The sequence below is a fragment of the Oryctolagus cuniculus genome, chromosome 7 (assembly GCF_964237555.1).
Source record: "Oryctolagus cuniculus chromosome 7, mOryCun1.1, whole genome shotgun sequence".
NCBI classification, from domain to species: domain Eukaryota; kingdom Metazoa; phylum Chordata; class Mammalia; order Lagomorpha; family Leporidae; genus Oryctolagus; species Oryctolagus cuniculus.
This window is the reverse complement of record NC_091438.1, coordinates 27,868,532-27,882,535: the sequence shown is the minus strand read 5'-3', so window position 1 is coordinate 27,882,535 and position 14,004 is coordinate 27,868,532. Positions and strand designations below refer to the sequence as shown.

At 34.5% G+C, this 14,004-nt stretch overlaps 1 protein-coding gene across 6 annotated transcripts in view; it reads left to right on the top strand.

Moving 5' to 3' along the window:
* The window catches only part of KIFAP3 (kinesin associated protein 3), a 193,886-nt gene that overhangs the window by 104,368 nt on the left and 75,514 nt on the right, over positions 1-14,004 (top strand). For all 6 annotated transcript variants that reach the window (XR_011390314.1, XM_008264095.4, XM_002715208.5 and 3 more), the window contains 5 exons: positions 2,058-2,158; positions 8,719-8,827; positions 12,042-12,154; positions 12,559-12,724; positions 13,367-13,492. Coding sequence is in view for 5 of the 6 variants with exons in the window: in XM_008264095.4 (XP_008262317.1) it covers positions 2,058-2,158; positions 8,719-8,827; positions 12,042-12,154; positions 12,559-12,724; positions 13,367-13,492 (615 nt within the window). In the remaining variant the exon portion in view is untranslated. The remainder of the gene's footprint in view (positions 1-2,057; positions 2,159-8,718; positions 8,828-12,041; positions 12,155-12,558; positions 12,725-13,366; positions 13,493-14,004) is intronic.

The following is a 14,004-nucleotide window of genomic DNA, read 5'->3' as shown; positions in this document are numbered from 1 at the left end:
TACACACAAGGATGAAAGTACTGAATATGTTAGAATATATTGTAAAGTCTTTTTAGTGCATCATTTTATTACATTGTTTATCACTAAATTCACTTTGCTTGATTTTTTAGCCCCAAATATTTTCAAGGTTTTCTCGTAGTCCAGAATTTTCAAAAGGCATATTACTTTTTTCAGGTAAAACTTTTAAGAAAAGTTTTCTAGCTCTAGTTTTGTCACTGACTTTGACATCATAAATAGATCATAACAATATTGTTTATCTGAGAGCAAGTAGAAAAATTAAATTACATAAAGTCCCATTTTATTTTCCAAATCTACAATGTCATTTACTTTTTAAATTTTTAGTTCCAAAGTGTATAAGACTAGAATAATCTTACCTCAGAAACTCTGTAATGAGATGGATATTTGGTGCAGTGGTAAGACACCACTTGGGGAAGCCCACATGGCTTATCAGAGTACCTGGATTCCAGGTATGGCTCCACTTCCAATTTCAGCTTCCTGCTAATGTGCACCCTAGGAGGCAGCAGATGGCTGAAATACTTGGGGCCCTTCCATCCATATAGAAGAACAAATTGAGTTCTGGGCTCCTGGATTCAGCCTGGTTGTTCCAAACATTTGAGAATTGAATCAGTAAACAGAAGATCTCTCTCTCTCTCTGCATGTGTGTGTGTGTGTGTGTGTGTGTGAATGCTTTTCAAATAAATGCAAGTAAATACGTTTTAAGGTTTTAAAAAAAGTAGTTCTAAAATATTCCCATACTTTTTTTTAAAAGATTTATTTATTTATTTGAAAGTCAGAATTACAGAGAGAGAGTGTGGGGAGCAACTCGGACTAGACTAAGTTACTCGAATTAAGACTTATTCTATGCATCTGCTCTCCCACAATATGGTGCTGGGAGAGGAGTAAACAGCTTCTGCACAGCTGCCTCTCACCAACTTGACAAGCTGCAGGACCTGCTCCTGATTGGAGGAGAGCAGCATACTCGGCGTGTGGGTAGCAGAGTTGGGATTGGTGGAAGAGGACTATAAAGGAGGAGAGAGACAACATGCACCAGGAACACCTGAGGAACATCTGAGCAGCCCCCGAGAGAACTGGCCGGCGGTGTGCCGCTCCCCGCGCAAGTGGGGAAAGTGGCAGGGGGAACCGCCCTTCCACGGAGGTGGAAGGGTCTGTAGCCAACCCAGGAAGAACCAGCAGCAAACCCGGGAAGGGCCGAGCAGACAAAAGAACAGCGCAGGGTCCTGTGTCGTTCCTCCACGAAGAGGGGGAGCGACAAGAGAGAAGGAGAGGCAGAGAGAGAGGGATCTTCAATCCGTTAGTTCACTCACCAATTGGCTGCAATGGCTGGAGCTGTGCAGATCCGAAGCTAGGAGCTAGGAGCTTCTTCCAGGTCTTCCCATGTGGGTGCAGGGGTCCAAGGACTTGGGCCACCTTCCACTGTTTTCCCGGGCCATCGCAGAGAGCTGAATAGACACAGTGGAGCATCCAGGACTCAAACTGGCACCCATATGGGATGTCAGCACTGCAGGCAGCAGCTTTACCTGCTGTGCCACAGTGCCAGCCCCTCCCATACTTTGTTTATAACCTTTAGTATTTTATTGTCAAGTAATTTTTTTTATTATAAATACTTTTTTACTTTTTGTATCCTTGTATTTCTCTAGTTTCTGATACATAGGAATCAAATGCACTTTTTTTTTTTTTTTTGCTGTCTCTATACTTCATCACTGACAGTCACATATTTTAATTAAAAAGTGAGAGCAGGGGGACCAATGAACCAATCCACTTTATATTTGACTACAGACAGTGACTAATTCATTGAATTGTGATTAATTTTTTTGAGAAATATATCATGTACAATAGAAATTATCTTGAGAATCAGTGGTGTTTCACAGATAAAAATAATATGCTGTAGACTTTGGATTTGAAATAGGGGACTCAAAATATTTTGCAAGTTAAGGTTACATAAAGATTTGCTTCAGTAGTTCAAAATTTTTAATGCATTAATTTGAATATGTTATATCATGTGTACATATCACCTTCTCCATGATTTTTATTCTTAGGCAATGAAAACTACAAACAAATAGCAATGTGTGTTCTTTACCACATAAGCATGGATGACCGCTTTAAATCAATGTTTGCATACACTGACTGTATACCACAGGTAAGAGGGTTAGGTGTTCTGAGCAAAGCATTTAAGAAATATGCACATTTTACTGTTTTCTCTTGACTTTTCAGGTGTTTTCCTTAGGAAAATTGAAATACGTTTCTGCTATCCCAAACCAGAGATAGCTATTTAACATTTTGGTATACTTCCTTCTACATACTGAAAACCTAAAAACATATTGGGATAATATTGCATATATAATTTTATATATTGCTTTATTTACTTAGTAGATCATAAAAACACTCATTGTTGAACATTCTTTAAAATTTATTTCTATTGGTTATATAATATTCTGTTGCTTTGGTGTAACATAACTTAAAATTGGTTAAAAATAGTATGTTTGCATATTTTCCAGTTTATCACATTAAAACATATGTAAACAAATTAAGCAAATGAAAATAATGTAATTATGTGGCATAAACATTGATTATAATAGCTTACCTATATATTAATTTTTCTATAGTTTGAATTCCAAAAATGTATAATAACTAGCTCAAAAGGCAAGAATACGTTTTTTTGTCTTGAACACAATTAGCTAAATAACCTTTTAAGAAGGCATAAGTTGGCCAGCACCGCGGCTCACTAGGCTAATCCTCCGCCTGCGGCACCGGCACCCCGGGTTCTAGTCCCAGTTGGGGCGCCAGATTCCGTCCCAGTTGCTTCTCTTCCAGTCCAGCTCTCTGCTGTGGCCAGGGAGGGCAGTGGAGGATGGCCCAGGTCCTTGGGGCCTGCACCCGCATGGGAGACCAGGAGGAAGCACCTAGCTCCTGGCTTCAGATCAGCACACAGCGCCGGCCACAATGTGCCAGCCGTAGCGGCCACTTGGGGGAAGATCTTTCTCTCTGTCTCTCTCTCTCTCTAACTCTGCCTGTCCAAAAAAAAAAAAGGCATAAGTTTATATTACCAACTAGCATTTCAGTTTTAACATCACTGGATATTGTCATTTCTCTAAAAATATAATATTTCATTGTTTTTATTTGCATTTTCATAAATATTGATGAGGCTGAACATTTTATGTTTATTACTCATTTTTAAAAATTCAATTGTTCTATTAGCATGTTAAAGTTTTTATTATTGATAAATAAGATCAATGTGTATAATAACTATACCTTAACCTTCTGTCAAGTTACAAATATATCCCAAGTTTATTACTTGCCTTTTGATTTTGTTTATGTTTGTTTTAACTTGTTTGCATTTCTGATAGGAAAACATTTCACCAAAATTCTTTTATCTTCATAGCACTCTTCTCTAACTAACTAACTAACTATATATATATATATATATATAAAATATATGTTTGTTCTTTTACCCTTAGGGAATATATATTCATAGAAACACTATTATGCCATTAAACAATATTCAGCCAATTTGAATATTTAATCATTGAAACATTGGTTGGGCTGCTTTTTAGTGCTACATTACTTTTTATAAAATAGTTATCTAAATATAGAAAAAGTAAAAATTGCAACATGTATAGCAAAATATACAATAAAAATAACACTTTTAAAAGCACTTTTGAAGAATATGCTGTCATACTTAACTAATTTGTCTTAAGACTCCTCGTAGACAATTCCTTGTTAGCTAAGATGAACTACTGAATGTGCGTTACTTGAAAAATAATACATAGTAAAAGTACACATAACTTCTCTTGTATAGACTCTTAATTGTCCATCCTTCTCTTCATTCCAAATTAGTGAGAAAGCACTAAATTGAATTTGCTATTCCAGGATTTTAACATTGTTATTTACAAACAATTGAAAAATCGATACAATCTAAAGGATAATTTCATATTATGAGATAAACTCTTTATGCTTGTTTATAGGAAATAGACATCCCTAAAACTATGCTGCACATCTTAACTGACAAAGCAGGGCTTCTTATAGAGATAATGCATGTCAGGCTGTAGCCAATGCAAAGTGTAATCAAACTCTTTGTCAAACAAGTTTTCAATAAAAGAGTAGCCATGTCAAAGGGAGATTACAGGTGATTTACTACAGTCTCACGCCATATGTTCTAAGGTTTCTGCCTTGCAGTTTCAAAGAGTGTTCCTTTGCTGATCCCATTTAGTGTCAGAACTTCATTGACTACAGGATATGAATTGGAAAGCAGCCAAAAAAGAATAATATTCTTGCTGAGATTGACTGTTTTTATCCAGATTCAGGTTTTATAGAGAATAACATCAAATAAAAGAAAAATTAAATGCAAACCAAAAAGGGGCAAAAAAAAAAAAGCTTGTTATGTTGAATTTGGAACTTGTAGTTATTTAAAATAACTGAAGCAAGATTAAAGGAGCTTGTTTGGATTACTTTTTGGACATTGTTATTATTGCTAATTAAAACTTTACAGAAACCTCTCCCAAACCTTTGCAGAATACTTATGCATGTTTCCTTGCCAGTTTTCTAAAATCTTCTGTAGGGTTTTCAAAACATTGATGATCTACATTTCATGAACAAAATTTTCCGAAAGTCATTGAGGGAATTGTTTTTAGCTTTATCTTTTCTCTTTTCCTTTTTCAAATTGTAGCTCTTATGGTAATAATGAAGTTATGTTACCAAATTATATTGTAAATATCCTACAGCTTTTCAGTAGGAGGATGTGTTTTGAGAAAACCAGAAATGATATAGCATATGTATGTTCCTAAGTGCCATCCAACCTATATCTTGTACATTTTTAATGGTATCCAATTTTGACATAGTTAGGGAAAAGTTGACATAGCTTTATTGCCACTCAGTAACAGGCTCACTACAAAATGATAGAATCATGGAAAGCAAATTAGTAAGTAAATGAAATTTTCAAATTACCTTTGCAGATTAAAAAATATTGTCCTTTCAGAGATCCTGTCTACTCAAAATAAGGTTTATAATACTTGGAAAGCTTTAACCTCATTTGTGAAAGTAACTGATTAATCTGCTTATTAAAGAAAGCCATATCCAAAGTTGGAACATCTTAGAATTAGTGTAATATCCTATTCTCTTTGAGAGTATGCACATTGATTTTTGTTTAGTAAAGGACTTAAGAATTTTTCAGAGAAGCCTAAAATGACTTTGAAAGTAGGAAATCAGTGGCTTAATAGTAATTAACATTTTGTAGTGACAAAAAATGTTTAGTATGGTCATATTCTTTATGATATTAGGTAACATATAGAGGAGCTTTATAAACTGTAAATCACTATACAAAAGTAAGGTTCTCTTAGTGAAATATTGAGTCTTACTCATCATTTGGAACCATTCATAGTTCAGTTTAAATGCTGCTTTCCCTTTATGTGTTTTATAAAATAAGCCTATAATTAGAGTTTGCTTTTTAGAAAAAACTTAACATGCAAAATAAGTGATTATTTATACCACATGCCTCATAATCTCTCCCAATATTATATTGCTTTCCTTTCTTTGTATGTTGTTGCCTGTAATTATCCAATGTACTCTAATTTTCTTTCCCTATTATGTTACTATTCTGCAAAATTTGGGGGGCGGCCCATGTCATTTTTTATACATTATTCTAATGGTCTCAGTGGGTGGATTGTTTCAGGTATGCATAGTTGGGGATAACCAGGAGTTAATGGTTGTATTCTAATAATAGTTTAAAATGCACATTAACAGTTCATTGTTATTTAAACCTGTAAGATGCATGTTTTGTTTAAATAGGTGCAAATGCCATCCAGATGCATATAAAAATATTTAATGGTAAGAGAATGGCCAATCAACGGACATGGTTAGGTAGTGACGTCATGGTGTTATTTAATATTTTAACCCGAGAACAGTGTGCGAGAGTCTTCATAGTGATCCACATGTTTTCCACTGTAGTTGTCCTATTTGGCCTGTCTTTGATCTGCATGCTTCTTTTTAGCTGAATGCTGGTAAACGTCCTTTCTGACAGCCCCCTTTGCTCTTGCCTGCCATTATCTGCTGAAGTTCAGAAACCAGAGCATCACTTCAAACAGGAGAGTTAGGGAGTAGCCAGTCAGAAGAGATTCCTGAGGCATGCACAGTTCTGGCATAATCATTCAAAGATGTTTGGGTAGGGGAGTGGGGGTGGCGGAGGTGTATGTGAACACAGAGAGCTGTGGGGGTTGGCCTCTGGTCACTGGTAAATAAGTGAAGTCAGGTGCCAGAGAGTCTAGACACAGTGATTTCAGTCATGAGTCTCTGGTATCTGATACCCAATATGGGACTTGTCTGATTGAACACTATTGCCTCTTCATTGCACAGGCTGAAGCCTTTTTAGTGCCTTCCTGTTAAATTAGTAAAAGATGACAATGGATATAGTTAAAATAGAACAAATCTAGTTTTAGTATTTCCTAGTTGTCAGCAATTACACTTACTTTTGAAGTGCCATGGGTAGCAATCAAATTAAAGATATAATGTTACATGTAGAGTTTGAACTAAACTATTTTTTAAATTTGAATTCTTTAATTAAAACTGAAGTGTTTCTCTTTCTTATGAAAAATTAATTCTATATCAGTGCATTCCACTTGAATTTATTTATTTATTCCTAATTTCCTTTGACTTTGGGGTGGTGTTGGGTTTTTAAAACATCATTATTTTTTGAAAAACCCTATGCCTGATTATTTCTGCACAATACTTAACTTGGAAATTACTTTTTATAAAATACTCACCTTCTAAATAAACCACCTGTAACCCCATTTTTAAAGGGCAATTTAATACTACGAGTTAATTTAAAGTAATTATTTGTTATCAATAAATGTTTTGCTTTCTTTTAAAGCATTACTTGAATGTAGCATTTTATCAGTAAAAATATAGAAGAAATCTATAGTAGGTTTTGAATTACAGTATAAAAACATACCTAGAAGAATGCTATCTACACTTTGAGTTATTTGTAATTTAATTTTTATTGGAGATTTTATTTATAATGGCAGATAGGTGGTGAAATTTAACTATATATATCCAGTAAATTAAAATTATTTTATTCTGCCATAGAATCTTTTTATTTTGTAGCACTATTCAGTGTTTATGATCCTTTACCAAGAGATTCCAGTAGTGGCAAAATTTGTGGTTGAAGAACTGCCCTCTGGGAAGGGGTCTGATCACCATTCACCTGCTACAGTTTTGTAGTTTTCAGCATACAGATCAGTACATTTTATTGGAGTGGTACTGTGTTTTTAATTTTGATTTCCAGTTGTTCATTGTTAACTCATAGAAATACGAGTTTTATGTGTTGACTGTGTATCCTTTTTGAAACTCAAAAGTCATCTGGAACTAACAGAGAGTAATAAAAACAAGATTTAACAGAATGGGCTCTAAAATATATCTGGAGGGGGTCACTATGTTGGCTTCATGAAGGCATGTTATTCTAAAAAGAAAATTTTAGGCTATAAATAACAGGAATAACTTCAACATGTTGCTGGCAACTTAAGAAAAAATCTTTATTTAATATATGCTAAGTTAATTGGTGATAGATCAGAAAGAGAAAACTAGCTTTTCCAGACTATGGCATAAAACTTCTTCATTTCCCATTTATTATAACAACTGTCCTCAACATGACAAATCTAGATTACTGCTAAATGACAGAGGTGGCCTATCTTTTCCTTCTTACCTTTCTGAATACTGCTTTCAGAGCCTCCTTCCCTTTTTCTTATCATTAGAGTTCTTTGCTCTAATCACACCATGTCCAAATTATTGAATCTAGCCTGTAGCTATCAACCATATATGACAATCTCCAAATTTATACCTCTAGTCCAGGCATCTTCTAAACTCAGTCCTGCAGCCATAATTTCCTACTGACTATCTACATTCGACTTACCACCTATGCAGTTTAAGTCGACATATCTAAGTACAAAATAACTGTCTTTCCCTTAAGATTTTCTCTATTTTTCCTCGTAGTTATTAACATCACCATCCATGCAGTTGCTCAGTGCAGAATCCTGGGAGTCTTCTTATTCCTTCTCTCCTTTACCCACAATGTCTAATCAATTTTTAAGTGTCATTTTGATTCCCTTTCCTAAGTTCGTCTCTAATAAATCCTATATCAATATCCCCATTGCCCTAGATGGTCCTTGCGTGCCATGATTTCACCTGGACTTTTCTTCTTACCTTCTATATGGTTTCCTGCAGTTTTTTGTCCTGTTTTTAGTGTATTTGCTACCAAATCTCAGACACAGACCTTATCCTATTATTTCCTACTTATCCTTAGGGTAAAGCCCAATATCTTTAATATGTATTTCACAGCCTAGACTGATCTGGCTTTTACTTAATTTCTCAGTACTGTTTCCCTTACTCCAGTCACCTTCACTTTCTTTTAATTTTCTTTTTCAGAAGAATCATACTATTTCCTGCATTGTGTGACCTTTGCATCAATTCTTTTCTTTCTAATATTTCTCTTACGGCTGTCAGTTGAAACTTTATGTTTCATACAGAGCACTAGTACCTCATTAACTGTTCATTCAGTTATTGAACAATGAAAGCCTGCCAGTTTTATGTGTTGTAATATAAACCATATTACATTGTTTCCAATGTACAGTCTGACACATTGTAAGATACTGTTTCTGGTTTTCGTTTTTATTTTTATTTTTTGAGTAAAATATGCCCTGTGCTTCTTGTTAGCTAATGAAGATGCTCTTTGAATGTTCAGATGAACGAATTGACTTGGAGCTCATTTCTTTCTGCATTAATCTTGCTGCTAATAAGAGGAATGTACAACTTATCTGCGAAGGTTAGTACCTTTGATTTTCATAGATCATCTCTTCAGGATATGATAACTGACATACAGAAACTAATAAAACTGTTATAGAAGACATATGGAGATTCCTCAGATCTGAAACTAGTACTACCATATGACTCACCCATCCCACTTCTGGGAATTTACCCAAACAACATGAAATCAGCATATGAAAGACTTATTTGTAAGCCCATGTTTATGCAGCTCACTTCCCAATAGCTAAGGTGTGGAATCAACCCAAATGTCCATCAACTGATGACTGGATAAGGAAAATGTGGTATTTATACACTATAGAATACTACTCAGCCACAAAAAAGGAATGAAATTCTGTCTTTTGCAACAAAATAAATGCAAAATAAGCCAGTTGCAAAAGACAAATATATATTTTCTCTGATATGTGCTAGTTAAAATAGAATACAAAAAAATTTATAAGGATAAAACAAACATCTTATGATTTGATTATTATTTTAGCCCTTATCTATACTCCTGTGTAGTAGTGTATCTTTCTACTTTTTACTTGGGGAATATTATGGTTAGTATTACATTAAATCTGTGATTATAAAGTAAATTCAAAATATGTTTTTGTAAAAATTAAAAAAGAAAGAAGGAGGGGGATTGAGGGAAGGAGAGAAGGAGGTATGGGAAGAATGGTTGTCTTCTTAGAATTGTACCTATGAAATACAAGAATCTGTTCTCTTTATGTTAATAATTTTTAATCATAAAAATAATGAATTACAGTGAGTTTATAAATCCTTTTTTAAATAGCTACAGATAGAATAGTCTTGCATCATGAATGAAGACAGTTACCCTTCAGAAACATTTTTATAAACCACTTATAAGCTGAATTTTGTTTAAGATTTATTTATTTATTTGAAAGGCATAGTTAGAGGGAGAAACAAAGAGAGATCAATCTTCCATCCACTGATTCACTCCCCAAATGGCCACAATGACCAGGACTGGGCTAGGTTGAAGGCAGGAGCCAGAAGCTTCATCTGGGGTCCAAGCACTTGGGCTATCCTCTACTGCTTCCCAGGCAGTTGACAGGGAGTTGGATCAGGAAGTGTAGCAGCTGGAACTTGAACTGGCACCCATATAGGTTGCAAGGGCTGCAAGCAGTGGGTTAGCCTGCTATACCACAGCACCTGTCCAGAAAGTTTATTTGTAAAAAATCCTAGATAGAATGAATAGTCTATTACAGAATAGTCTATTGCAGAACAGTCTTATTACCATCTAAGGTGATACATGCTCTCTCGAACTTACCCCTAATGGTAGAGCTAGAAACGTGCCAGGAGATTCCAATTCAATCCCATCAAGGTGGCATGTACCAAAGTGATCAGTTTCAGTTCATAACTGATCATAATGAAAGGATTGTCAAAGGAATCACATAAACAAGACTAATGTCTGCTAATACTAACTGACAGAATTAAAAAGGAGAGAACGATCCAACATGGGAAGCAGGATACACAGCAGACTCATAGAATGGAAGATGTCCTAAACAGCACTCTGGCCTCAGAATTAGCCCTCAAGGCATTCGGATCTGGCTGAAGAGCCCATGAGAGTATTTTAGGCAGGGAAAGCCAAGACACTCTGGCAAAAAAAAATTAAAAAATTAAAAAAAAAAAAAACACACCTAAATGAAAGATCTCTGCAAGTGAGATCCCAGTGGAAAGAACAGGCCATCAAAGAAGGAGGTACCTTTCTCTGAAGGGATGAGAGAACTTCCACTTTGACTATGACCTCGTTTAAATAAGATCGGAGTCAGCAAACTCAAAATGCTTCCATAGCCTTGGCAACTCATGACAAGAGCCTAGGGTGATTACTGACCATAAACAAGTGTGTCAGTTTGCTAAGTCAACAACAGAAGTCACTGTGCGCTTACTCCTTATGTAGGATCTCTGTCCTTAATGTGTTGTACAATGTGAATTAACACTATAACTAGTACTCAAACAGTACTTTACACTTTGTGTTTCTGTGTGGGTGCAAACTGTTGAAATAATATATACTAAATTGATCTTCTGTATATAAAGATAATTGAAAATGAATCTTGATGCAAATGGAATGGGAGAGGGAGCGGGAGATGGGAGGGTTATGGGTGGGAGGGAAGTTATGGGGGGGGAGCCATTGTAATCCATAAAGTGTACTTTGGAAATTTATATTTATTAAATAAAAGTAAAAAAAATCTTTCAAGAAAATAAAGGGAAAAAAAGATAATTGAAAATGAATCTTGATGAAGCATGGGATGGGAGAGGGAGTGGGAGATGGGATGGTTGCGAGTGGGAGGTTATGGGGGGAAAAGCCGCTATAATCAAAAGTTGTACTTTGGAAATTTATATTTATTAAATAAAAGTTGAAAAAAAATCTAAGGTGATAACATACAGGTATTCTAGGTTATTGTTACTATAATATCTTTGTAAAATGGCTTGCTGTAGAATATGGTGTTTCAGAGTTTGTTCAGTAGTTTTTTTTCTTATAAAAGTACAAATAAGGAAAGAGGGAAAAGCTTAAAAATTTTATTCCTACTATCTGGGAATAACCATAGGTAAAAGTATGGTATAAAGCTTTTGTATATGTACAAATAAAAATGTGATTCTACATCATGTGAGATATCTTGAACATCACTTCATGTGGTTAAATACATTTCTGAAGCATAATTATTAATAGCTATGAAATAGTCCATTAAAGGAGTTTGCCAATTTTGGATATTTAGTTTGTTGCTACATATCGTGTTTTACAAACAATGTTACAGTGATTATAATTTCTCTGAATCTTTACACACTTCCATTTTTATATCCATAGGATAAATTCCTAGAAGTACAGTTTTTCTGGGTCAGTAGTATGTATTTTAAATTTGTGGTAGGTATTTAAGACACAAAAAATATGATTGTATTTACACAAAGTTCTAGAACACACAAAACTAATCTATATTTAAGAAAAAAAGATATGAAGAAGAGGAAGTGAAAAGAAGTGATTTTACCTGGGGAATAGGAGTGATTGAGAAGGGACTCAAGGGGACTTTCTGAAGTGAAAGGAAGTATTCTGTACGTTGATATGTGGAGTTGCCTAAGTGAATGTAGTTATCTAAATTAATCAGATTGTACACTTGAGATTTATGCATTTTATTGGCTATAAAATGGTTTGTTTTAAGAAGTAAACAAATATTAAACTTAAGTTAACCTTCATTGGGGGAATTTTCTGTTTTCTGTTTCAGGAAATGGGCTGAAGATGCTCATGAAGAGGGCTCTGAAGTTCAAAGATCCATTACTGATGAAGATGATTAGAAACATTTCCCAGCATGATGGACCAACTAAAAATTTGTTCATTGTAAGTATAGTTTGTTGGCTTTCTGTCTATTCAAATAGATTGGAAATTTAAGCTTTAAATTGCTACATTTGAGAAAATAACATTTACTGGTCTCTCATAAAATGTTAATTTATAACCCTATTTGGTTCTTCTGTTATGAACTTCCTCCCAAGTGTAGGTCTTAGATATCTCAACCTATGTTTAAATGTTGCTATTTTTGTTTTGTGACCCCTACCCCTAATCCAGTACACCCTACAGTCTTCTTGCCTTAAGCCAGTTCATCACAGTCTCTGTTAGCAATTTGAGTCAAGATTATTAAAATAAGATAATCACATTTGATATTTATTTTTTCCTAGGGTTTAAATTATCAAATTATTTCTAACACATAATGCTTTAAATTTATATTGAAATTCTGTTTTATTCAGGATTATGTTGGGGACCTTGCAGCCCAGATCTCTAATGATGAAGAGGAGGAGTTTGTGATTGAATGTTTGGGAACTCTTGCAAATTTGACCATTCCAGACTTAGATTGGGAATTGGTTCTTAAGGAGTACAAATTGGTTCCATATCTGAAGGATAAACTAAAACCCGGTTTGTGCTGAGTATTTTACTTTTGCATAATCACTACATCGTTTTGTTCTGTTGTGGATAAGGCTGCTAGAGCAGTGTTATGTACCTATAACACCAGGCAAAGCATTTTCTTCCCACACCTGTGTTCTCCCAGACAGTGGTTACTGGGTCTCTTTTTATGTGTATGTTCTCTTCTCTTCTTGCTAACATGTTTTCTTAACATTAGTTTCCCTTCCCTATCCTACCTTTCTTGCTTTTTTAACTTTTAACTCTTATACACACACACACAATCAAAACTATTTGAAGCATTTAAATGAGTCTTAATTTCTGTGTCTACATTGTCATTCAGTTGCATTTTCAAGGAATTATTTCTGTTTTCCGTGACTGCTACTCACCGTCATAAAATTTAGGAGGGAGGTTATGGGAGAAAAAGCCACAACAATGCAAAAGTTGTACTTTGTAAATTTATATTTATTAAATTAAAAAATAAATAAAATAAAAAAATGGAAATTTGGAAAAGAACAGTTAAGAAGTGTCTCAAGAATTCACAGGAACTAATTTAATAGCTTTTTGTCTCATTTCTGCACAATTAAACATTGGTAACTTAAGTAGATTTGGGACTTGACATTTCAGTGACAATTTTCCACGTGTTGACTTTACTAGGTGCTGCAGAGGATGACCTTGTTTTAGAAGTGGTGATAATGATTGGAACCGTATCTATGGATGACTCCTGTGCTGCCTTACTAGCTAAATCTGGGATAATCCCTGCACTGATTGAATTACTAAATGGTAACTTGATTTATTTTCATGTTGATGTGTAAAGAGGTTGTTTAAATTTTTAACTATAAAATGCAGAATCTGCAATCATGAAATGTTATTTATTTTGTTTCATCAATTGTAGAAATCTATATAGTTAACAAAAAGGAATTAAATATTTCATTATTAGGTTTTAGATGGAATAATATCAAAGAACTTCAGGTTGCAAAGTTTAAAAAGTTAAAAAAGTAATTTGTCACCAGTTTTACAGATTCTGCCCTCCTTTCACTAGCCTTAAACAGTTGAGAGTCTATCATTTCTTCTTTCTGTTAAACATTTTGTTGATTTGAGTTGAATCTCCTATCTTATGCAAAGCATGCTTTTTATATATTGTTTCTTAGTAGGACAGTTCACTTGGAAGCATATTCCAAACATCATTATTTCTTTCGAGTTCCAGAAGGTGTTCTCCTTTGAATTTTCTGGGATGATGAAAATGTCAGTGTCTGTACTAACCAATACATACAGTTGTTGCTTCTTTAAAGATT